The sequence below is a fragment of the Thunnus albacares genome, chromosome 14 (assembly GCF_914725855.1).
Source record: "Thunnus albacares chromosome 14, fThuAlb1.1, whole genome shotgun sequence".
Lineage (NCBI taxonomy): Eukaryota > Metazoa > Chordata > Actinopteri > Scombriformes > Scombridae > Thunnus > Thunnus albacares.
In genome coordinates this window covers 18,002,853-18,027,621 of record NC_058119.1, presented here as the reverse complement: position 1 = coordinate 18,027,621, position 24,769 = coordinate 18,002,853, and the positions used below count along the sequence as shown (strand labels likewise).

Below are 24,769 nucleotides of genomic sequence, written 5' to 3'. Positions count from 1 at the left end.
GCATTGCTACAGATGGTGCATGGAGAGGGGAGACCATCTGTACTTTTGATAAGGAGAATCAGTGTCTTTAAACTCATTACCGCTATTGTGTATACTAGCACCCATTTTTTTTATTAAATGTTAACTTATTGTGACTGATTTCTAAAAAGAAATGATTAAGACCCATATTTTGAGACTATTTATAACGGCTCAGCCTCTATTCTTTTCAACCCATTACCATCTCTCTTTTCATTTGTCTCCCTCACACACTCTCCCGCAAGGCAGTCCTGTTGCTACAAGAAGGTTAGAGGACTTCTGAATACCTCATAAAGCAGATTCTGTTATTTAGAAAATATGTTGTCACAGATTCATTTAACCTGTTAAGCGACACTGTCTCACCCGTTGGACACTTTGGTGGCATTATTTTCAAGATCACTTATTCAAACTCATTCTGACTTTTGGGTTGTAGAATTTAAAGACCTACCTTTTAACTGAGACCAGGGTTATGGCTGTATTATATTGTATTTTGGGTACATTATTTTTGGGTTCATGTGCAAAAACTGGGTGCCTGGTAAGAGGTTAACATGCCCAAAATGATTCAACAAAAATAGACACAGGGAGTCCAGGCAAAAAAAGCCTTTACACCTTATTTGTTGTGGAATAACTTCATTACACCCACTGACTAAAAATACCACAGAACATAAGTTTAAATATGGACTATTTTAAACCTTAAATCTCATTCTTTTAAGCCAATAAGTTACCCATGCATATACTGTATTTTTTGGCATTTATTTATGGATGCAGGAATCACTTCATACAGGGAGAGGGACCAGGTTTATATTTTGCAATCTGCAATAAAACAGCAGGGCCTGAGCTAAATTCGTAATAAATTAGGTAAATTCAGCAGCCATAGTGAAATACACTCATGTTAGCTTAATCTGATGATTGTTTTTTTAATAAGCTTTCTCTTAACACAATTAATTAGCTTGAGGAAAAGGAATCTGTCATGAATAATTTAACAATCTTTTTCTGTGGTGTATAGAAACAGAGTGAAATTATAAACAAAAGCATAAATGAGTGGAGACTGTACTTACTATCCCCAGAGAATGAAATTCCATTTGTTGATACATTTGTTGTCTTTGGTAATTTCCACATCATCCATGTGCTCTGGCTTTCTTAACTCCCAGTGGGGTCCTCGTTCCCCTGGGTTCTTCAGCCCTTTTCAGAAGAGCATGTTCTGTTTTTGTGATGAGCTAAAACAGTGAACATACTAACAAAAGCGCAAATCACAACAATCCCTCTCTCAAGGAATGGAAATCAAAATATCTTCTAATAAATCAGTAATAATAAGTCTGACATGGCCTTGTTTCCAGGAGGAGGAGGATGACGGTACAAACTGGCAGATCAATTGTTTAATTAATTAATTTTTTATGTGTGTTGGTTTAGTTTTACTTCCTAATTTAAATATCAACATTGTTCATTTTACATCAAACGTCACTTAACAAAGAACATCAGTGTTCATGAAAAAACTATTGACTTAAAAATATACAAAAACAATGAAAACTTAAATTAAACATGTAGTTTTTTGGTTCCTCGTGCTAGTTGTGGAGCTACTTAAGATGCTATTAGCCTCCTATGAGCAGGAGGAAGTCAGTCATTTCTTTTGGGAAAGAAGGTTCATAAAATGTTTTTTTTTACAATTATCTTAGTCTTAAGATGCTTTTGGGAAATGAGGCCCTGATTGGTCATTTCAAGATTCTCACGTCTTGCAATAATGCAGACACCCTCCGCATACTTAGACAGCTAGTTCAATACATAACAGTTTAAAAAACGAGAGATTCAAATAGGATTTTTCATTGAGTAACATTTCCATTTCTGATGCAACAGCAAGCAGAAGGAGTAGAGAGAGTAACAGAGTGAGATTGCAAATGAAACGGGATCTTCCTGCTGCTTACATCCTTCAAAATATAATTTGATTATCTTGCATCCTTATCAATTCAAGAGAGAGGAAGTATAATATACCCCACTGTTAATGATGCATTGTATTCAATCCATAATAAATGACCCAACATTCAATTAAAATCACTCTGTTCATCACCAGCTAATAGTTAAGTTATTTAGTTAACTTACTTAGTATGGTCTACATGCCTCTGTCTGACTCTGTGCAATCCTGCCTTGACAAACTCAGTATGTCTGGGATGCAGTCTGCTCTCTTTGGTCTTTAATTGCCTTTGGTTCACCAGCCTTTTTGAGATACATGACCAGCAGCTTTAAAAAGCACTTATTGAGTTGTAGGCGGGAGAATTAGAAGGAAATGAAGACTGACTGGGGAGCTGTGTGAAAGTTGTGGGAACTCCTGCCAGGAGCAGCTTATAAAGCTATAGTTTTATAAGATGTGGTGTCACAGGTATAAATTGTGTTGCTCTAAAATGGACTTTAGAGAGGGAAATAAATCATTGTCTGAGCAGACAGCGAGAGTGGGCGTGTGTGTGTGTGTGTGTGTGTGTGTGCGAACACACTGAGGATAGCAATAGTAACCAACTGTTAACATTTTGCAACCAACCATAATTTACAACCACGTGGAGTGAGGCACTGAAGATTGAAGACTAAATTCACTGAAACATTACACATTTAAAAACATTCAGTAAGACGTGATTAATTCTATATGTCGCCAGTGTTTCTGTGGTTTCCATTTAACAAACTAATTATGAGATACTGCCAGTCAACACCGCTGATCTTTACTGTTTCATTATTCTCTTTGGGCAAGTAATGTAATAGGCACTCTGACATTTAATCTTTCTATCGCTCGGTGTGCATGTGCTTTAAAATTGTAATGTATGCGTCTTGCCGCTCAAGCATAGCTACAGACTCCATTAAAGTTGTCGTTTTAATTAAAGAATGCATTCAGATTGCAATCGATGAACTTTAATCTTTCACGACACATTGATGTGCCGTGGATCGAGGCCAAGTCGAAATATTTTAAGCATTGTCTTGCAAATATCTTATGTATTAAATGTTACATAGTGTTTATTGCTTAGTATTAATACAAACAGCTACTGTACTTCTGTTAAAATGTCCCAACAACTGCAATAATCTGCTTGAGTGTGTGTTTTTTTTTTTTTTAAATTACAGCAATCATTCCTTACAAGTGCTGTTATACCAGATTTTTCCTGTACAGTTATTGACACCATATGTCAGTATCAGTGTTCAAACAAAGCCCTGCAAAGATTAAACAGCCTCACGGAAAGAGATTTATCTTGCGTAAATTCTCAGCGCCACAAAACCTCAAATACCAATGTTTTCTAATATTTCTCGTGTCAGATTGTTCGTGGGAACTCTATCATCAAGATACTATGTCTATGATTTACCATCTGTGGTAAGTAATAGATGTATTTTAAGACTCACAGAGACGGTTGAACCCAAACATGTGTACCACAGGAATCTCAAAACACCAGAGTCCCAGAGAGCAAGTCATGGGAATCACCCAGTAAATTACTGTATGTATGAGCAGTGGTTGGTGGAAATGTTTTCTAGGTTAAAGCAATTATTTATGGTGCTTTTACTGTATTTCAGGGTCACAGACTCATATCTATATAGGTCTAAATCTCTATTTGTTGAAGAGAAGCATATATAACAAGAGTTTACAGTGCTGTGAAAACCATGCCAAAAAGGAGAAGAGACAAGGAACAGTGATAACAGATCCAGGAACACAACACATTGATAAGCTTGTGTGGATATTAAACTCACTGTGTAATTTGCGGCAGCCACTCATATTTCTATTGCTGCATGATTTCTATTTGACTCCAGGGGAAGATTTAATGATATCCTGATATGAAGGGCTATAACTCATGATAAACTGCATTCAATATTGTTCTGCCACCCGTTCCTCCTAGGCATAATTTTCTTTTCATAAAATTGTCTTGTTCTTGTGCTTGTTAGGAGAGAAGGGGATAGTGGGTGGTATGGGGATAACAGATTTTTGGATGCGGTTTGCTTTCATATGCTCTTGCTTTTGTTTATACTGTTGTACAAAGATAAATATCTATTTAAATCTATGATACAGTAGCAATTACAATTTGCTGCTTGTCTAAATCTGTATTTTCTTTCATTCTGAGGGCAATTACAGACAGCACATCAAGTAGTTTTTAGTCAAAATGAAATTTTTAGCCATGTTTGCTTGCAAACTATTGACATTTCAGTGGATTTACAGTATTTGTAACATATGGACTGTCAATTTGAAAAGCTGATAAATACTGTGATGTGAGCCTTAGAAGTCTGCCTTTACATTACCAACATTATTATTTCCACTGTCACAGTTTCTATTAAAAGTAATGTGTGACAATTATCTTTCTCTTTTCTGGGTTTAAATCATAGCATCTGTCATGCTTTACACTTAATATCAGTGTGAAAAAGACTTGAGTATCGAAACCATGACAGATAATACCCGGCAGTACCGAACAAGTACATGTAAACACGTGTTGAAAATGTGTCATCCATGTTGTCACAATTGTACAGTGTCAAAGTCTAAACTCCTAGGTTGTTATAGTTTAATACTAGCTATAAAACAAATTGCACATTAGATCCGTCTGCATAATTTAATATTTCAAAACAACCATTTACTGACATGGAAGTACAAAAAACACAAATATTCAGTAAATATCTTCTAATAAATGTAATTTATTAATTACACAGGTATGAGGCTTAATGTAGATGACCAAAATTGCAGCTTTTTCAAATGTGCACGTACAAATCTTATTTATAAACCTCTTCTGTCCCTTTTACAGAGAATCTTTTTAAAAGACCTCCTGAAATCATTATTGAATATAGTGTATATAACAGGATTTAGTGAACTATTGCAGTAACCAAACCAGAAAAACATTTTGAACAATGTCTCTGGGACACAGCAGGCGTCACACACAGCAGTGAGCGTGTATGTGAAGAAAAAGGGGAACCAGCAGAGAACAAACACTCCCATGACCACAGCCAGAACAAATGTGAAGCGTCTCTCTCTGTACTGCCTTCCTTTCCACCTGCTCCCTCTCACACAAGGCTGCGCCTCTGGCTTTGGAGAGGTTTCTCCAGGCTTCACCTGAGTCACTTTGACCGGCTGCATACCCTTCTTCTTCTTCAGGGAACACAGGGTGATTTCATTCCCATCAGACGAGGAGGGCTCTTCATCCACATCTATCACGTTGACCTCTCTACTCTCCCCCGCTTCCACCCTCCTCCCTTCTCCATCTTTTCTCTCCAGGGGGTCCAAACCACACTTTGTGTTTTCTGTGTTCCTGCTTTCTCTTTGCCTTTCGCCTAGCGGGGTTCTTGTCCTCTTCTTGGCAACCTGGTAGATTCTAACATACACCATAATCATGATGACACAAGGTGCAAAGAAGGAGGCAGTGCTGGAGAATATGATGTACCATTTCTCCTCATTGATTTTACATTCAGGGCTGTCCTCTTTACCCTCATCCTTTTTCATCGTGATAAGAGGAGGGAATGAAATAATGGCTGCGAGAACCCATACTATGAAGATTGTGCATTTAATCCTGCGTGGTGTCCTTCTCATGTTGTACTCAATCGCTTGAGTGACAGACCAATATCTGTCCAGGCTTATAGCACACAGGTGAACGATGGATGAGGTGCAGAAGAGCACATCCAAAGCCAAGTGGATTTCACACCACACTTTACCAAAGTACCAGTGACCCATCAGTTCATTAGCCAAAGAGAATGGCATCACTGAAGTGGCAACCAGGATATCTGCACATGCCAGAGAGACTAAAAACAAGTTCTGAGGTGCTCTCAGGGCTCGGCTTGTGATCACAGCAATTACTACCATCACATTGCCAAACACAGTTAGCAGAATAAGGATACCCACCAGGATTGTTAGAGGCACAGAGGTCTGTACAGTGTAAGGGTGCCTGCCAGGCAAAGTCTCATTTCCGCTAGTGGAGTTAAAACAACCCATCAGGATTAGCTGTTGTGTCGAAGATATTGTCTGAACAGTGCTCTGTTAGTTGGTCTGGACGCTGTGCTTGCCAGCAGTCTATTAATTGCATCCATTCAAGAACAAAGCATCAGAGAATGAGTCTTTTCATTTTGTTCCCTGTAAAATATTGTTGGAAGAATTCTGTGCTTCCTTCCTCTTTGTCAGTGAGAAAAATAGACACCAGCTGGAAAAAATTACAAGAAATGTTTCTGTACATTAAAAAGGCAAAAAAAAATAATGAAAGGAATCAAGGGAAATATATTCCCAGCTTCCCACATCAAATCATTTAAAAAATTGATATATTCTTTAAAAATAATTCTTCATCCACCAACCTTTTAGAATAAAACTTGCAGTTAATCCCCTTGGTAGACATTTCACAAAACAGACTGAAATTACAAACAGTGCTGGCTCAGGCAGATCTTTTCATCTGTTGTGGCTGTGAAGTGGAGAGTACGTCTTTTATATGGGCTTGATGTGACGCTAAAGATCTGTGATGCTGGCTCCACTTCAGTGAGAATGGGAGTGGGCGGGGTTCATCTGCTGCCGGAGATTTAAAAGCAATTTGGTGTTGCTCACAGACCCTGAAACCACTGGCTGATTATAACATTGACAATATTTTTGATTTATAGAAGTAATATGTGTAGTCTATTAGATTACAATGGATTAAGAGAACACTCTACTGTATATTGTTTTGTAGTTTTATTTCAAAGACAAAATGTTGAGATCTATCCTAAAAGAGAAATAGCTTGAAATAATATCTGAATCTACAGGGAAGAACAGGACCAATAAAGATCAGTCAATAGGAGTACTAAGGAATAGAAAGAGCAGTGTTAAAGAACAAAAAAATCACAAGTTTGTCTGAAGTATAATGATTCACTGAGACCTTTTGTGTTTTTTTTCCCCCCTGGAACACTTCAGGTAGCGTTTTTCATTGCATTTGTTATTGTTTTACCATCTAACAGTGTGTTTATATAAAGTAGTTACAAGCATGCCGAGCAGCATTCATCACTTGTTATGTCATATTGTTTAGCACTCAGAACACATATTATAATGACTTCATGACACTTATTCATCACACTATTAAAAGGGTTTGTGAAAAGGGTACTAGTCTACTACTAAAAACTATATTGTATTATTTCACAAGAAGGAAAAAAAATAGAGAAAAGTCTAAAAAAGACACAATTTTAAGCGGCAACATTTTTGTTTGATTGTTTTTTACTCCAGTAATCATGTCACAACCCTTTAGATTCATCTTGAGCCCTGATGTTGGGAAACACTGATCTAGGTCAAGATAAAGGCTGGCTGGTAATAATTTTAATATTGTGAAATCATTGATGAAGTTAATAAGTAACCTCTCCCTCAATATAAAAGAGCATCACTAAACTGATCTGACAGAGAGCTTACCTTATAATGAATTGATATATTATTTTTCTTGTTGTGTCCTTTAGCAGTGTGTACAAGAGGCCGGCATGTTTTATAACTTCTGTCTTTCATTCTTTCTTTGTGTGGTCACATTAGTTATGTAAGAGTTATGACATCAGTGAGAGGCTACCGGCTGGCAGTCTGTGGGACAAACACATTGAGGTATGTATTTATAAGAGAGAACTTAATGTGCTAGACAGTCGACAACAGAAGGTTGCCTATCGGGATTTGTTTAGTGAGTGCATGACAACAATCAATAATTCATAACTTTATTTTGGTCTGACAAACAGACACAATACAGCTGAACAAACTGATCAGGAAGTCTGGCTCTGTGCTTGGGACTCCTCTGGATACACTGGAGATGGTTGTGGAGAGTGGAATGCTGCACAAACTGTACATCATGGAGAACATCTTGCATCCCTCCATGACCTGCAGGGCAAACAGCGGAGCACTTTCAGTCAGAGATTTTTTCAGCTCTGCTGTGACAAAGAACACTACAGGAAGTCATTCCTGCCAACTACCATATCTGTACAATGACTCTCCTCTGTGTTTGGAGAGGGGACTCCTCTGACAGTGGAGACAGACAGACTGCTCACCTGGACTTTTATTTTATGACATTTTACATCACATCTGTCTGTATATGCTGTTATCACATGTATATACATTGTGTAGAATAATCAAGTATCAGTATTTAGTACACTCAATTTAGTACACTCCATGGACAATCGTCCTTACTACTGTAGCAGTATCCATCTGATCATTCTATTCTTTCTGCTCTATTTATTTATATATTTGAGTTAGTCTATTTAGTTGTTGTATAGAATTTAGCCTTTAATTGTATTTTTTCTTTTACCTATTTGCCTCATTGTTTTTTAACCTTATTTTTGGCTACTGTAACATTTTATGTTTCCTTTGCAATTAACAAAGCATCTATCTAATATCTATCTATCTATCTATCTATCTATCTATCTATCTATCTATCTATCTATCTATCTATCTATCTATCTATCTATCTATCTACCTACTTAAAGTCGGAGAGTATAGGTTTAGTCGCAGTGTTAGTAGTTATACATTAGTGTCCCATATTCATATGTAATTATTAACTATATGCAGTATGGGGAAAATAAACAACAGGCCGAAAATACTGTTGCAAAAAGGGCCACTGGGGACGCTATCAGTCGTGTTATCGCGAGAACGTCTTCAACGCGGTTTCCGGTTTGCAATTTGTGTACGGAGGAGGAAGGAGAGCGCACTGTTGTTCTTCTGAGCAAGGGCTTTGGGCAAATTATCGAGTTAAGATTTGAATGCTTACAGTATTTATCGATCAAACGCATTTATACCGAGGTAAGATTACACACGAACCCTAGCCTGTTTACATTTTTGCTTGTTCCTGTGTGTTTGTGATTGCCCCTGGGCCGCTAGTAACTAGCATTAGCTATCGTGGCTAACGTTACGTTAAATTTACGTCGACGAAAGAGGGCCGAGGGATCGTTTGAACCTATTTAAGCCATCGTGAATGTTGTTGTAACACATAACAGCTTTGTTTGATTGTTAATAAACAAGGGTTTCGTTACTTCTGCTGTTAATTTAAACTACAATGTGTGTGTTAGGTTAATGCTAATCCAAGCTAACGTCAATAGCTAACGTTAACGTAAGATGTTTAGTTTTTTGTAATTGATCGTACTCGTGCGAATACACCGAGCAAACTGTCGAATAAAACTGTCTCCTGTGTCATTACTCAGATGTCGGACGACTTGATGAAACAGCTAAACAGCTACAAAGCACAGCTGCAGCAAGTAGAAGTCGCCTTATCCACTGACCCAGAAAATGAAGACCTTCTTAAACTCCAAAAAGACTTACAGGTTTGTGTGAATGGGACCTCAGAAACGTTGTTTGTTTGTTTTTGTTTTTTGTGCTGGAAGGTGTGGGATTGTGTACGCTCTCCATGAACTACTGACTCCCATTTGTTTGTTATTCCCCTCTCGCAGGAAGTCATCGATTTGACAAAAGACCTCCTGACCTCACAGCCCGCTGATGGTGCTTCCAGTGCCAATGGCTCGGACACTGTCCCCCCGAAGCACACCTGGAAACTAGGGGACAGGTGTTTGGCTGTGTGGAGCCAGGACGGACAGTGAGTGTCACCAGCCTCTTCTCATGAAAACATTTCATACAATAACATGCTTTATAATGCTCTTTGTCTGAATTAGATTAGTGTTTTTATGGATTAGGTCCTGCCCACCCTTTTTAGTTTATTTAATGTCTATTTTTTACAGGGACTAGTATATAGCATTAACTAACATGAGTTTAAAATGTTTCCAGTCATGATCCATTTTGAGTTCTGTGGGTAAAGAGTTCCACATGTTGTTCCCTTGAACAGAAAAAAGCCGTCTGTCACAAGAAGCCATCATTTTTAAATTAATGTTTTTTTAAAATGCACTAAAACATGTTATTGGCCTGTGCAGTACTAGATGACTATTTAATCAGAATTTGAATAGAATGGCCCATATCTTGACTGTGCCTTTGAAAAAAGGAAAGATAGGACAAAAACTTAACAGGAGGATGCCCTAAATGTAGTGGAGATTGACCAGAAGGACTGGATTCAGTCCTAAAATATAAATATTACATAGTAGCTCTAGTCAAACAATACATGTGATGTATTCTCTGATGCATTATTTATTTGGTTACCATGGAAAATACAGGGCAGAGATATTAAACACAATTCTTGATCATTTCAAGGCATTACTGTATGGACAAATTAACAAATTGTTGTGGCTAGCTGCTCCTGTTCTTTGTGTTGACTGTTGTAAAATAACCTTGTTAGCTATCTGGTAAGTGGTGCTAACATGAACTAAGAAATGTCAGACGACAAAGAAGCAATATTTGTTTTCCTCAAATAATCTACTTAAAACTGTATGAAGCCAAGCAACTGTAATGTTATTTCATGCATGTTGGACCTTAAGGTAAATAAATGTCAGTTATGGGTAAAATATATTCACATAAAATGTCCAAAGAATGCCTCATAGACCTATCACACTGAATTACTTGTCACTAAGTTTTGCATATTAATGTTAATCTTTGCTTATGAATTAGGGCTTGAGTCTTTGACTCATACTCACCTGCTTACAGACGTGATTCTTTGACAGGGTGTATGAGGCTGAGATTGAGGAGATAGACCGAGAAAACGACACTGCAGCTGTTACCTTTACTGGCTATGGGAATGCTGAAGTGATCCCTCTGCAGAACCTCAAAGTACTAGAGGAGGGAAAACGTCCTGATGATGATGGGAAGCCCAAATCAAGGTATGAACAAGAAACTCTTGGATTTCTCACTCATTAAATGTGCGTACACACACATTTCTGCTTAAATCTTATGAACATTTTAGGGAAAATCATGTATGTTCTTCCTGGAATTACTTTTCGCTATGCAAACAGATTTTAAAAACCACAGATTACATTATCAAAATATAACAGACAGCCTTTAACTAGCTCATTAAAACTACAGTCAGTAGTAACAGATAATTTGGTTTGGTTGCCACCATTGGTCAATTAAGAGCTCTCTTTAATTTCTGTTTACACCCTCATCTTTTTTTAAAATGTGTTATTCTTTTTCATCTCATATAGTCTGTGGTCTATTAATTGAAACTAGCTTTCTTTGAACCACATGACCAAAATTCTTTAAAATAAGCATCAGTGAGAATATAATTGGTTGTAGTACTATATATTGTATATAACAACGTAGATGAATTTGATGTTAGTTTTCACTTGGAGTGGGCTGTACAATAGATGATTGACAGTTTTCACCTTCAACATGAACCCTTTCTAGGCCCGATCGCTCAAATAAATCACTTGCTGGATTTTGGTTGGTGTCCAATATTAAAACGGAAAACAGTTATGGCCATTCTGGAAACATCAAATCTCTCCTAAACTGTCCATCAAGATCTGTTTCTGTTTCCAAACTTTAAGTTGACAATTTGACAGTGGAGTTACAGAAACATGCACGGTTAGTCAGTTTATTGACTTAATTATCATAATAGACAATAAAATTCAATAACATTTTAAAATCAAATCAAATAAAAACATTTGGTCAGCACAGTTTTCCGTAGACAATACAAATCTGTACTGTATTGTAACAAAACTAAGACTCTCTTGTCTGGGCCTGTTGATGGTGAACTAAGATCATTTGAGTTATGACCAAAGTGTAAAGCTTGTACTGGTGGAAGCATTCAATACGGAATAGCAGCTATTTCAGTATGGATGATTTCTAGCATGTTTTGTGACTATGACTGTACATCATGGACAGAATTTAAATGTTTCTCTTCTTTGTTTGCCTTTCTAGGAAAGAGCAAATAGCAGAGCAGAGAGAGTATAAGAAGAAGAAAGCCCAGAAGAAGGTACAGAGGATGAAGGAATTGGAGCAAGAGAGGGAGGAACAAAAGTCCAAGTGGCAACAGTTCAACAACAAAGCCTACTCAAAGAACAAGAAAGGACAGGTGAGTTGTTCTCCTTCTTTTAGGAGGTCCTGGATTTATTTAAGAGTAGTGCTGGGAACCCAATGGTACAGTACATTGTGCGAAAACATTGTTTAATAGCCCAATCTGTTGATTAAAACGATGTCTGCCTGAGAAGCCATTTTTTAAGTTAAATAACACAATTCAAATTCACAATACAACTCAAAGTGAAAGGCAGATTGACAGAAATTTTGTTATTACATAAGGCACTTATATTTTGATTAGGGCCAGAGAGATGTTAGCTACTGCAGAGACACTTGGAGAAACTGCAGTTTGGGTTTTTTAATCTGTCTTGTGGCATGTAACGGCCTTAGCGCAACTAAAAAAGCCACTGACAATTTGATTAGGGACCTTTACAGTTTCAAGCTGGGGATCATAAATCTTTCATTTCAAACCAGTATGTTGTGGTGAGACCCAACTAAACTCATAGCAGCTTGTACAGCCGTGATTTGAGTTACCTGAAGGATTGCTGTCTAACATCAGAATTTAGTACACTGGTTAAAACAAATTGTTGAAAAAAAGTGTGAATTCACACAGTTGCATGAATCTTTGAGTGGGAATGTTGACAGACATCAGAGCAGGATTTGAGCTGTTTAACCCCACTTGCTCATTCACTGCTTGTCCTTCATGCTGCATTGCTTTGCATACAGCAGTGTTGTACCAGACTTTAGGGCTGGGTAACCTGAAACTAGCGGCACATTGTCTTTTAATTGCTCCTGGAAGATTATATATTTGTGCGTCTGTGTAATACACACATATAAAAGCAGTCCAATAATCAACTGTCTTATATTTGTCACCACTATTAATGGTATTTTTGTTCTGTTTGTAGGTGAAGAGGAGCATATTTGCATCTCCAGAAAGCGTAAATGGAAAGGTGGGAGTGGGAACATGTGGTATTGCAGACAAGCCAATGACCCAGTATCATGACACGTCAAAATACAACGTCAGACATCTAATGCCACAGTGACCTAATATATTCTGTATATAATAATCCACTGTATACTAGCTGTATCAGTGCTTTCCATTGTGTTTATACATGATTTAAGTTTGTCAAGTAAAGAAAGCTTTGAAAGGAATTGCTTGCACACTATTGTTTGAAATATTGATGTAGTTTTCCTATATATTATGTAGGTAGAACAAAAATATCCAAATATATGGGATTTTCCCTGATTTGGAACCAGGTCACCTGTTATGTGTGAAAAACAGGAAGTGGTCTTTAGAAAGTGTTAGAGTTTGCTGTTTGTTTCCAGATTCCATGAGGCCAAATATCTGCTAAAATGTCTATAACTATACAGTTAAGAGATTTGGTGTGTAAATGTGAGGCTGGATTTGAAACACTGACCAGTTCTTGGGGAGTACGAACATTAATAATGATGTTAATTTGAGATGGCTGAATTTACATTTAAATTTCTGTATATATATATTACGGTAACAATAAACGTTGTTTTGTTTTCAGTTTTATAAATAATTGCTTCCACCTCATTTTGACTGTTTTTACATGATATTTACACTGTGGCTATGTCAGATCCTGTAGGTGGCAGTGAAGACTTGTACCATTATTAATAAGTCCATGTCATGAGCAACACATTACAGCTGTTCCACCATTAAGTTTTCCTGTTGGAAATGTTCAGCTTTGTTGGTTCAGGATGCTCAATGAACAGTGTTAACTACAGACCTGATAAAAAAATAATCAGTTATATTTGTGTTCAAACAACATTAACTACATTATGTCAGTTTAATACCAGACACCTGTTGAAAACCTGAACAATAATGGCAACTCACCAAATAAAAACAACACTGGTTTATGTCTTGGTGGTAGAGGTTTATTAAGATTCCAGGGACAGTTATCAGGAACTGTAACAAAGTATTAGCAGGGGACCAGCAGCATTGGTTTTGCAAAAAAGTCACCTTGGATGGCTGATTAAGCACAAGAGAAAACATTCTGGGGTGTGCTTTGACATACTTCCTTAACAAAAGTCTTTTTCATAGTGCATTTTATAATTTCCCAAACACGTTGGGGGGGAAAAAGACCTGTAACAAGGAACTTGTGCAAGAGTCATATACCCATGTTAAGACACAATTTGGTGGTGATCTACTTAGGACTTATACCAGAAGAATGCAGATAAATGGTCATATTGAAATGTCTAATTTGGTTTCATGGATTAGAACAGGTCAGCAGCGCAACCCTGTGTGTCAAACAGACATTGTAGTTATTAATGGGAAGTCTCCAAATTTCAAGGATTCAAAGTTGTACTTTTTCTGCTACAATACAAAAAATATACAGTATTAAACACTGAAGTATAAACCAAAATTAGCACTCTGTAGTGTTTATCTTGTTCATGCTACAGACATTTTTAAGACTTGTCAATCCAAAGCACATTACAACATGATTAGAAAGGCTACATTCAATATACATGCACCATAGCTTTTTTTTTTTTTTTTTTTTTTAAATCAATTACATTTTTACTGCTGATTATTAATAACTCATACCACTACCGTAGCAAGTGGAAAACTAGCAAACTGCAATTTGGTGTTGGACGGACAGAACAGTGTGCTAAATACAGCCGACATTAACGATATGATCAAACTAGACGCGTTATTGCTTTAGCCTTGTGCTTGGACAAGTGTGAGATAGCTTATTACTGTCTAAATAAAATGACATTGAATTTGCGCACATTGTGAAAGAGATGTGTCATTCTTTCAACAAAATGCCATTAAACATGTAGCACTGCATATGCATCAGTTGGGGATTAAGTTTATGTCAAGTCATTTTGGTAAACATATTGTAAAAACAATGAAAAAAAAAAAGTATTATTTAGGGTATTTTTTTTCATTCAAGCATGACCAAGACCTAGCTACAGTACAATTAAATATACCAAAAATAAATACTATAATTATATGCAAAATAAATTAGAATAACAAGAGTGGACTACACCACCTGTTTGGATACAACTGTATTTCAGTCAAGAGGGACGCCACGTGGATCGATGATGGTTGTGGGTCCTAAAGCAGAAGTTATATAAGTGTAATAAACGTTTTGGAATGCAGACATTGTAGCCCTTGCCACTGGCTTGTACACTGACAAGAAGTGCCATCTGGATATATAAATGTTATCCAAAGAAAAAGGGCAATGTTTTTACAAGGCAAATGGAGCAAACCTTACCAATGGTGAGCTTCTAGCTGGTATTGGGGGTTTTTGTGTTTTTTTTTTTTTGTTTGTTTGTTTTTTGTTTTTTTGCTGGTTTCTGAGGATCAACGTGTTTAAAGGTAGAGTTGCCCTTTCAGTGTTGGACACTGCTGTGATCATGGGTGTCCTCTACAGGTTCTGAATAGGATCAGTATTGAGTGCAGGTATGGTTGATTCAAGCTGGTAACAGGAAAAGGGACATTCAGGTGATTGGTTTAAGTTGGAGCTTCAGCTTTGAAACTGTATATTGCCAGAGAAGTTAAATTTGACGCTGTTGTGTAAAATGTTTCTGATGTAAAGGCGCCCCATTGACTTTTGGAAGCAGGACATTTTAAACTTTTAGACTGAGTTGAACTTAAGGCTGGTTCTTGGGTAGAGTAGACGTTTCATTTGTCAGGTAAAGGTGGGGTTGAGGCTGGTTCTTCTTCGGAGGACAGTTAACCTAAACTGCAAGGGGAAAAATGGAGCTGTAGGCTGGTACTTTGTTGAAAAGCCATAAAAGACTGCAGCTGAAGTTAAAAGTATAGGCTGGTGCTTTAAGCAGAGAAGGCCAGTTTTAGACTGCAAGTGGAGTAGCCCTCATCACTGGCTGAGCTCTGCCGGCTGCTGTGGTCTTCCAGGTCACTTGCACCACTGGTGCTTACACTGTCCATTTCTCCATGGGAGAACTCAGTGCTTTCCACATCAACTTCAATCTCTTCTGTTCAAACACAAAGACAAAACAGCTAAGAATCAGATCCTTTCAAAAGCTCTCTGAATCATGCCAGCCTAAACATTCAAAATTCTCCTTGCCAAAGTGTATATGGTGAAATTAGATTTTTTTTTTTTTACCTAATGCATTTGGTCTTGAATAAAGATATCGGATCTATGCTTACCTCTGTCAGACTCTGAGCGGTCGGAGTCCATCCGGGAGCCCAGGCTGTCTGTACGGACCCTCTCCCTCTCTCCAAGAGTCTGCAGCTGAGCTAGCTGCCTCTGTAGGTGCCTCTGCTCCCTCTCCAGGGTGTCCAGCTGGTGCTGACTCCTCCGGTCCATCTCTTCAAGTTTCTGAAAAGAGGGAAATGCATATGACCTTGTGTTGTTATGTAGACACCTAAAGAAAATCAAGACTATCAGTGAGTGTGGATCCAATGTGTTGGTGTTCCTGTCTGTTCCATTCTGTATACCTCAAACATATACAGACTGCTCATTAAAAGTATGTCGGGTCAAGCTAACAAAAAACAAAGTCATAAAGATGTACTATGAACCTAAATAATCATAAGATGATATAATCACTTTATGCCACTCATCACATCTGACTGTGCCATAAATAACTGATTAATGCAAATGTAGCACAGCAATAAGTCCAAGCATTTTGCTTGCAAGCCAAATGCTGAACAAGATTTACTGCTGGTGGAAAAAACAGGTAACTCTTGTGGTGTCTGCAGCTGGATATTACAACACAAATACTGATTACAATTTTTAGAAATGGCAGGCAAATAGAGATTTGTTTATGAAATTATTCCAACTGTTGTAATTTGTGAGCAAGAATACATTCTTAAAGGTGAGACCGATAGTGTTTAGTATTATTTGAGGAGGTTCGTAGGATCAAAAATACAATACAATAAAGTGGTTGTTTTCTGAATGGGGTTCGGTCAGTGCAGTGGCACTGATCTTTTCCTGTACAGGGCGTGTTTTTTTTTTCCTTTCTGCAGTCATGAGTTTCATTGTGGTTACACCTCTCCACCCATTTATTCTTACTATATAACCTCTGGCTCCAAAACTACAACAGAGCAGCATTAGACAAGACATTTCCTGGACTTCAAACAGCCAAGTCCAAAGTCAACAGTTGACATCATAGGTACTTTATTCATCATCCCCCACCGTGATAAAGTCCCACAGACTGTTGCCAGGATTGCCTTCATATTGCAGCCCTCAATCATCCCTCAACTGCTTACCACTGCTGACTGCTGGAGCCTGCACAGACTAGGCTCTAGAAAAACCTGTATTTTAAAAAAAACACTTATCTAGGTCAGATTGCAGCCATCAGGGGAACCAATGTGTTGAATCTTGGATGTTTTGACACTACTGGATCATTTGTGCCTATCGTCAGTCTCCTGTAGTTCTGGCACACTGAGGCAGGCTGTTCTAACAATCAGGACAAATATGGTGCTCTTTAGACCAGTGGTCAGTGTACTATTCTCACATGATCCAATCAAAGACTAACGATTCAGATCTTGCTCAAGGCAATCCTGGCAACAACCAACGGGAGATTTGTTCAAAGGGAATGAAAAACTGAAATAACCATGCAGCCACCATAATGTCACAAAACTGAGGCCAAAGTGCCTTAAGATGCAGTTCATGTAATGGTTCCAAGAAAACTGAATGTATATAAATGCATGGGGAAACTCCCGAACCTCTCTGCTTTACATAGTCAATAACTCATTTAACCACCTCTAAAATCCCAAATGAGATGATTTCGCATCAAATCCTTTGTAGTTTGCCCATAAAACATGTGTGCTGTCTCTTCTCTTTACATTATACATGGAATTGAACTTTCTCTGCTCTTTCTGGTGTTTATACCATGTCACCAATGATTATAGAATAAGTAGGATCTATGTTATGATTTCATCAACTGATGCCTTTTCATCCTAACATGCCTAAGAATGTATAGACTTTTGAAGTTCAAATGAATTTCAGGCTAAAGCTGATATTGAAGCTTTTTGTGTAGAAAGTGGAGCAGCACTGATGGACAGTACAGCACAGCAGTTTGTACCTCGAGGAGAAACCGGAGACTGTGGGGCCACCAAGACTGAGAGCTTTGATACTAAAATACAATTTTGTTCTAAAATTATAACACAGGATCAGTCTATTGACTGGTAAGGCTTATGTTTTGTAAGCCCTCACTGTGGATTCACATTGGGTCTCACATAGGTATCAAATGGATAGTAGGTCCCTCCCTTCCATATCAAAGTCATTCTTTGTAGTCCTGTTGATCTATATTTGCTGTCAATATGACATAAACTGTTTTTTACTCAAGAGAGCAGCCAGATATCTTAATTCTAGAAATCTGTAAGATCTGTACTGACACACTTTTGCTTTTTGACTTTTCATTTTAAATACAATTATAAGACATCACAAGTAAGAGGCCTTTTGCACTGATGCCATTTTGACATGTCACAATAGGAAACAGGTGAAAATAATAAAATTAACAATGTCTGAATGTTTACATTATTACATTTGAGCACAAAAATGATCAGAATGTATCCCTTAAACTCATGATGGTACCATCTACAATGGCTGTCTTAGACTACCACACCTTGATATGTGCTTTGGCCTTGTTGAGCAGTCCCAGTGTGGTGTGCCGACTGCAGTCTGGTCCCAGAGGGATGAGAGACTTCAACCTCTCCAAACACAGGCGGAGATGTGCTCGTCTGGGGGAGGAGACGCAACCAAGAAGAGTCATTTCTCTTACATGGTTTATAATGTGCATTATACAAGATTCTTCATGAGGCACGGCTTTATCGACTGCACAAACTGAAAGATACATTCCCAGACTAATGTATTCTTGTCTGCTGCGCTGATCCTGATTTAGTCAGATTATATTTCCTACTTATCCAATTTGATTAGCGCTGTAATAGACAAGGCAAACGAGTATTTGATTGGCCCAGATCAATTCTTATCATGATACCTTTAATCCATCTATGATGAGCAATGTAACAGTCAAGGTATTCAGGCACTTGATTTATCTGTTTATCCATTTTGCTGGTTAGCAACTCTATCTGACTCCTTTGCAATTACATATGGATCTGTCTGGCCCCAGATTTAAAAGCTGCTGAGGTCAGCCCGATGCTCTGTTTCTGATCCAGCGAGGCCTCTGGGCCTGTGGTCTGAATGAATGCAGAAACTGGCAAAGGACACTCACTATCCTTTCAAATAATGGAGTGAAATGTAGGTCAAGTTGTGATGTCATCGCTTCTCTCTGCATTGGCCACCATTTTGCAATAAAAAAAACCAAAACTGTCCAATATGAAATAAGCTGCCTTCCTGAGGATCAAATTTCCAAATCACTCACTGCATCTCTCAAACCAAAATTCTCCCACACATGGTTTGTTTTATTACCTGAGTATTTAATTTTAGGATAGATGTGTCCTGACATTTTATTTCCTGCCTGGAGCAATGGCTGCCTCATCCTGCGGCAGTAGATGCAAGCTGCTGTTACATTTGCAGCTGAGAATCTTTCAGGAAGGAGCCCTGTTGTCTGGAAACAGACGGTTCCCATTTGCTGACTGGGGAAATGTCTGCATGTCCTCCTGGAACAGTGCAGCAACTGAGGCTGCATTACACCTCCCTTTGAATTTACCTTGCAAAATGTACACTGCTATCCTACACAGCAGATGAATTTCCAAGTTGTTGATAAAAATGCTTTTTTTTTCTAAAAGCCCTGTCATGATAATAAGCTGATTCACAGGCCCACAGCACATTTTGAAATGGTATGGTCAACATATTTAGCATAGCACCAAGATATGCAAACATGGCAGAATGGAGAAAGCTTTTGGTTTATCAGCTTGAAGCTCCATTGTGAGACAGCTGGCTCTCGAGATAAACTCCCTGTGCACCTCATTTGCTACAGCAGTTTAAAGACCAGGGAAATTTTGTCTTTCTTCCATCATGAATGACTTAACGTTTTTTTAACAAAATATGTTATACATATATGAAAAGTTCATTCAAGTGAGATTGCAAATAGAAATTTAAGATGACTAAGATCTTGTTTTACTCACCTATTTTTTTCCAGTTCATTGTGTGCAGACCTGTTGAGATTATAAATATATAAAGAAAACTGTTACAAATACAAATACAATAGTTATATAAAATAATGCTACAATGTTGATAATATGATATTTATAATCAAACTGATACATAAATCACACGCAAGAATGTCCACCAAACATGTTGCAGGGATGATTTAAAGCCACTTTTGTAATCTATACACACATGAAGACAAATATAATCATTATTAACTTCTACTATGTTAATATGTTGACATTTGGGTTAAAGATCCTAATGCTTTACATTTAACCTACCTATTGTGAAGACTGTCCAGTTTCCTGTTCTTGAATTTACGCTGTTTCTGTTGATGTGTAGTCTGGGTGGCAGGGTATGTTGAGGCATAGCCATGCTCACATTCTGGTGATGAAAAAGATAAAGAGGATTACAAAGATTGTTCAGTTTTTACACATGTGCTACAAGCGAAAAGCTTCACCCAAGCTTGGATTTGCATGATGGATGTGACCTCATTTGGCCTGAATTCCAAACGACATCTTAATATGTGACCGGTGGCAACACATCCGAGGAATTACATTTTAAGAACTAGAACCTCAGTGTAACAGACAGATAATCCATCGTATAAAATGTTAATATAAATACATTCATGCATTTTTATTCCTATGATTAACATTTATGATGTAATTATGTAGTATCTTGTATGAATCTGCCAATATGTTCTTATTCACAACAGCCAACATAAAATGGAAAAAAAAGCCTCTAAGTGGGTCTTCAGTAACAATTTTTAATCAAAACACATTTAAAGTCCTCTAAAGTGAACTATTCTATTCCAAAGTATTGTTACTAATATATAAAACGCCTACAAGTCCCATGAACCCTCCCCTCCCAGTAACATACGACGTCAGACATGAACCTGCGTCTGATTGGGTATCTGCAGTGACTCTCGCGCTGGGAACATGTGTGCGGACCAATGGAAACTTTACAATTTGTTCCATGTGGAAACCATGTGAACAACACACACAAGGAAGCGCAGCTGCCTCTGAAAACGATAGCTGGGGCTTTGAATTAGAAATGTTAATCGTGAAAAAATTCTAAGTCATGATTTATATATTATGCAATAGGGTCCGTGAATGCGATATTTTGAGCGAACGGGAACAATCTTGACAGGAGGTGCAAAAAACTGCGATTGCTAATTAGCCTGAAGGGGAAATTTGGAATCTAAATTCCATAAATGTCTACATATACTGTCCTATATGTGCACATATGCAGCCCTAATAAAAAAATAATTAATGTACTGCAAGTCTTTCATGGGCTGCACAGACCAGTTTAAATGGGAGCAGATCATTTAGCTGCAGGCTATTGTTGCACAAAAAAAAAAAAAAATCAGTCTCAGGCGATGCAATTGCTTCCTGATTTCCAAATGTAGCAAATATCCCCTCTTGTCTTCAAATGTTCTTGTTTTATAAGTGTTGTCTCCATTAGCCTGCAGTTAGTTTCAGTGAAACAGGCTCTGACTGGCTGCTGTCGGGCCAGTTCATCTGTCCGCTGCGCGTCTTTTGTCGCCTTCGCCTCTATTGTTGTCTGCTCGGCCGGCGCATTACGTGTTAATATTCCCAACAGCCCGTGTTTACTTACTTCCGTTGTTCTTCTCGATATTTTCTATGTAATTTGCTGCATCGAGCAGCACTTGCACGTTCTTCATAAAAGTGCCGATTTGGTCCATTGCGGAACATTTGGAGTATAAAACGTCGCTGAAAGAATAGTCGGACATCTCTCCGAAATCCTGCTGGTCCGTGGACGCATCAGACTCCGACAGGACCTCTTCGGGTTTCAGCTCGCTATGTTGTCGCATGTACTTTACCATTTTCACTTTAGGCTGTTTTTTTTCTTTTAGTGTTTATATGAGGGGGTTAGACAAATAAGCAGCGCTGAAATTGTTCTCCCTGTCCCGTCTGTGCACTGAGCGGATGACTGAAATGAACCAGGCTGGATGGAATTGCAGTCCTTAGCCTCAGCCACTTGCCCTACTTGGTGGATAATCCCTCCCACTAACGCATGCACATTGCATTCATTGTCAACCGTGCCATAATAAATCCTCATTATCAATACTGCAGGAGAGCAACAAATAACACACTTGCCCAGTGACTTTCTAAAAAAAAAAACATGCCTGCTTTCATTTATAACAATGCTGCTTAAGTTCAGTACAGATTTAAACTGAATCATTGGGAGAAATTAGGGCTGCTTTTGTGCACAGTGAGGCCATGTCTTAGTGTATGTGAAGACACTTTAAAAGTGATAAGTCATTAAGACCACATGGTAGTAGACAGTGTCAGGTCTGATCAATAGTGCAACCTGCATATCAGGGACAGCTGCCAGGATTCGCCTCAGTTATAAATGTGTAATCACTTGAGGCCTCTGTGTTGCTGAGGGGCATCAGGGTTTAATTTTTAGAAGCACAATATTGCTCCCAAACTTTTTGATCTGTAAACATTTTCTCCTCTTCTGTTATTTGTGGATTTGGGCAAGTTTAGAGTAATTAGATTCTTCTTGATCTCACAATTTCCCCCATTTCATTGTCACAGAGAAAAAAAAAAAACATTGTGAGATTTGAAAGCTGATTCATTGTTCACTATATTGGTCCAACTGCTACAACAAAATGCTGCATTCAGGTGTCTGATGTGATAAGTTAATTTGCTTATTCCCTGCTGGATCCCAAAGTTAGTGAGTGTTCAGATAGATGGATAGATAGAAACTTTACTTATCCTGAGGGAAATTTAGGCATCCAGCAGCTTATACAATGCATACAAAACACCAATTCACACAAGAATAAAGGAATAAAAACACAGCAGTGAAGTGATAGTCTAGCAACCAGAACTACTACACACAGTTGTCACTATGATAGATTATGTGCTAATGGAGGCAGTGCAAATGCAAGTTGATTAACAGTTCAGGAATGATAATTACTGTAAATAAAATTAAATAGAAATTAAATTGTGCATAATGTTTGTTGTTCAGGAGGTTTCCCCATGGATGTGAGTGAGTCATTCAGATGATTATAGAGGCAGTTTGAGCTTTTTTTTTTGCCCCTCAATAAACCCAGTGTCTTTCTTGGAAGTCTTGTGTTTTAATTTAAGCCTCGCTGGGTGTGTTATGAATTTTTATTTTTTCATCTAAATTCACAGAGATAACATTTTCAGGGACTGCTTCAATTCGGAGAATTAACTATGATAGTGAAAGTAACCACACTTTATTTACCCATCCATAGTTAAAAACTTTAAACGTTATCTCTCCGTTAGAAAAACTAACCTTGAAATTGATTTTACTTGTAGCTTGATGCTCTCTTTGACTGATTAAGAAGTCACCCCCCCCCCAGATTGTGAGGGGTGGAGGAGGACAGAGGGGAAAGGGCCTGCCTTTACGAGGCCAGCCATGCGTGCAGGGCTGTGTTGTGCCTCTGAGACAATGGGTGCAGATGGCTGGCCCGCTGCAGATGTGGCCAGGCCTGTAACGGACGCCTGTGAGAGAGTACACCCTCCCATGGAGTCTATTTCAGCCGCCTGGCAAGGCCTGACACACACAGACGGTCCTGATCTGAACACTGAAACAGAGACAGTCACTTTAGTAGCAAAAACAGATGTGAAGGGGCTTTATAAAATCCTAACAAATGCAGGTCTATTTTTGAAATATGCATGTTTTTTGTTACTGGAGCATCTTCCACATATGAAACCACAATTTTCATACATTCAGGCATCATCTTCTGCTACTGCAAGCCATGCACTCAAAAGGAAAGATAGATAGAGTCAGACACGGACAGAGAGTTCAGTGGAGGGATGAAAACTGACAGCTTTACACCAGGAAAAGGCTCATCTGTGCTGTGAGGCCTGTGTGCAGACTGAGTAACTGTGCGTGCGGCACGCTGATAGCGACAGCGTTGAAAGCTGACCCGCTGTAGGTTGGTGTAGAATGTGACCCCAACTGGAGTAATCTGAAAAGCCTGAGGATTACACCAGTGGCTCGGCTGTCACAGAGGAGGCAAAGTCACACGGTGCTGGTCTGTGTATGTGTGTGTTTATGAAAGAATGTGCCAAACATCCCATGCTGGGTCTCACACAGCAGGGAGTATAAGGCATTTTGGGTTTTATTGAAAGTGAGACATCTTTTATCTCTATCTATCTATCTATTTATCTATCTATCCATCTATCTATGACGACATAGTCCTGATGCTATCCTCTCACATGCTGGTGGTCTGGAAGATGATGGTCTCAGATTAGGCATTGTGCAGCAGCAGTCCCCTGTTGTTTTAAAACAATGGCTGCACTTTGCCCTGAGGTCACAGCAGAAGGACACTCCAGCAGGCCAGACGTGTGTCACCTGCTCCGTCCTCTCCTTAGCACTGTCAGGACAAGGAAGAGCTCAGCGCTAAGCTTTGTCATCCACACATTGTTAGGGATTGTTAGAGATAACAAGTTTGGATCCTGATGCTGGCCTTGCTTTTGAGATAATTCCTGAGAAAATGAACAGTTCAATATATTAGTTCAATATAAAAAATGTTATTATTCTTAATTTTTACATGCAATCAAATGCACTACTTTTGACCCAATCTGCTTTTCATTATGTCATCTTATGTGAGAGGTGTGTGGGACGGGGGTGGTGTAGGTATAGATCTTGTCACTCCCCCAACATGAACACCTGTTGGAGACACCAAATCCCCTCTTTGTCTCCGCGGCCCCCTCTCAGTGGATTACCATGACAACACCCATTCATATCATGGCTGAAGACTGATTATACAGCTTCACACAGTCAATTATCACTGAACGGAGTGCATTGTTTTAGGGGGACGCTGCTGTTTTTTAAAAAGAGGGAAGCTGTGTCAGTAGTTTGGTAGAAAGCTTTATTTCATACTCGAGGTGTTAGTTTGCCTCTTGGA

At 38.4% G+C, this 24,769-nt stretch overlaps 3 protein-coding genes across 3 annotated transcripts; 1 reads left to right on the top strand and 2 right to left on the bottom strand.

The window, feature by feature from the left end:
- Positions 1–4,735: 4,735 nt before the first annotated feature.
- On the bottom strand, positions 4,736–6,464 carry LOC122997232 (alpha-2A adrenergic receptor-like). Its single transcript, XM_044373265.1, has one exon. It carries the CDS (start codon positions 5,939–5,941, stop codon positions 4,736–4,738), a length of 1,206 nt encoding a protein of 401 aa, XP_044229200.1. The 5' UTR covers positions 5,942–6,464.
- Positions 6,465–8,566: 2,102 nt separating this feature from the next.
- smndc1 (survival motor neuron domain containing 1) lies at positions 8,567–13,346 on the top strand. Its single transcript, XM_044373173.1, has 6 exons — positions 8,567–8,728; positions 9,127–9,246; positions 9,373–9,515; positions 10,528–10,683; positions 11,720–11,873; positions 12,721–13,346. Exons 2-6 carry the CDS (start codon positions 9,127–9,129, stop codon positions 12,856–12,858), a joined length of 711 nt encoding a protein of 236 aa, XP_044229108.1. The 5' UTR covers positions 8,567–8,728; the 3' UTR covers positions 12,859–13,346.
- Positions 13,015–22,214, bottom strand: LOC122997166 (max-interacting protein 1-like). Its single transcript, XM_044373174.1, has 6 exons — positions 21,478–22,214; positions 20,142–20,244; positions 19,839–19,868; positions 18,377–18,491; positions 15,954–16,125; positions 13,015–15,778 (listed from the first exon to the last, which is right to left on the bottom strand). Exons 1-6 carry the CDS (start codon positions 21,704–21,706, stop codon positions 15,615–15,617), a joined length of 813 nt encoding a protein of 270 aa, XP_044229109.1. The 5' UTR covers positions 21,707–22,214; the 3' UTR covers positions 13,015–15,614.
- Between the last annotated feature and the right edge of the window lie 2,555 nt (positions 22,215–24,769).

What these genes read in the sequence shown, in the direction of transcription:
- LOC122997232 (XM_044373265.1), bottom strand. Translation starts at nt 5,941, where the DNA reads ATGGGTTGTTTTAACTCCACTAGCGGAAATGAGACTTTGCCTGGCAGG.
- smndc1 (XM_044373173.1), top strand. Translation starts at nt 9,127, where the DNA reads ATGTCGGACGACTTGATGAAACAGCTAAACAGCTACAAAGCACAGCTG. An exon ending in GTGTGGAGCCAGGACGGACA is followed by an intron (nt 9,516 to 10,527) that starts GTGAGTGTCACC and finishes ATTCTTTGACAG; the next exon opens with GGTGTATGAGGCTGAGATTG. An exon ending in CAAAGAACAAGAAAGGACAG is followed by an intron (nt 11,874 to 12,720) that starts GTGAGTTGTTCT and finishes TTCTGTTTGTAG; the next exon opens with GTGAAGAGGAGCATATTTGC.
- LOC122997166 (XM_044373174.1), bottom strand. Translation starts at nt 21,706, where the DNA reads ATGGTAAAGTACATGCGACAACATAGCGAGCTGAAACCCGAAGAGGTC. An exon ending in CTGGACAGTCTTCACAATAG is followed by an intron (nt 19,869 to 20,141) that starts GTAGGTTAAATG and finishes TAATCTCAACAG; the next exon opens with GTCTGCACACAATGAACTGG. An exon ending in AGGCCAAAGCACATATCAAG is followed by an intron (nt 16,126 to 18,376) that starts GTGTGGTAGTCT and finishes CCCTCTTTTCAG; the next exon opens with AAACTTGAAGAGATGGACCG.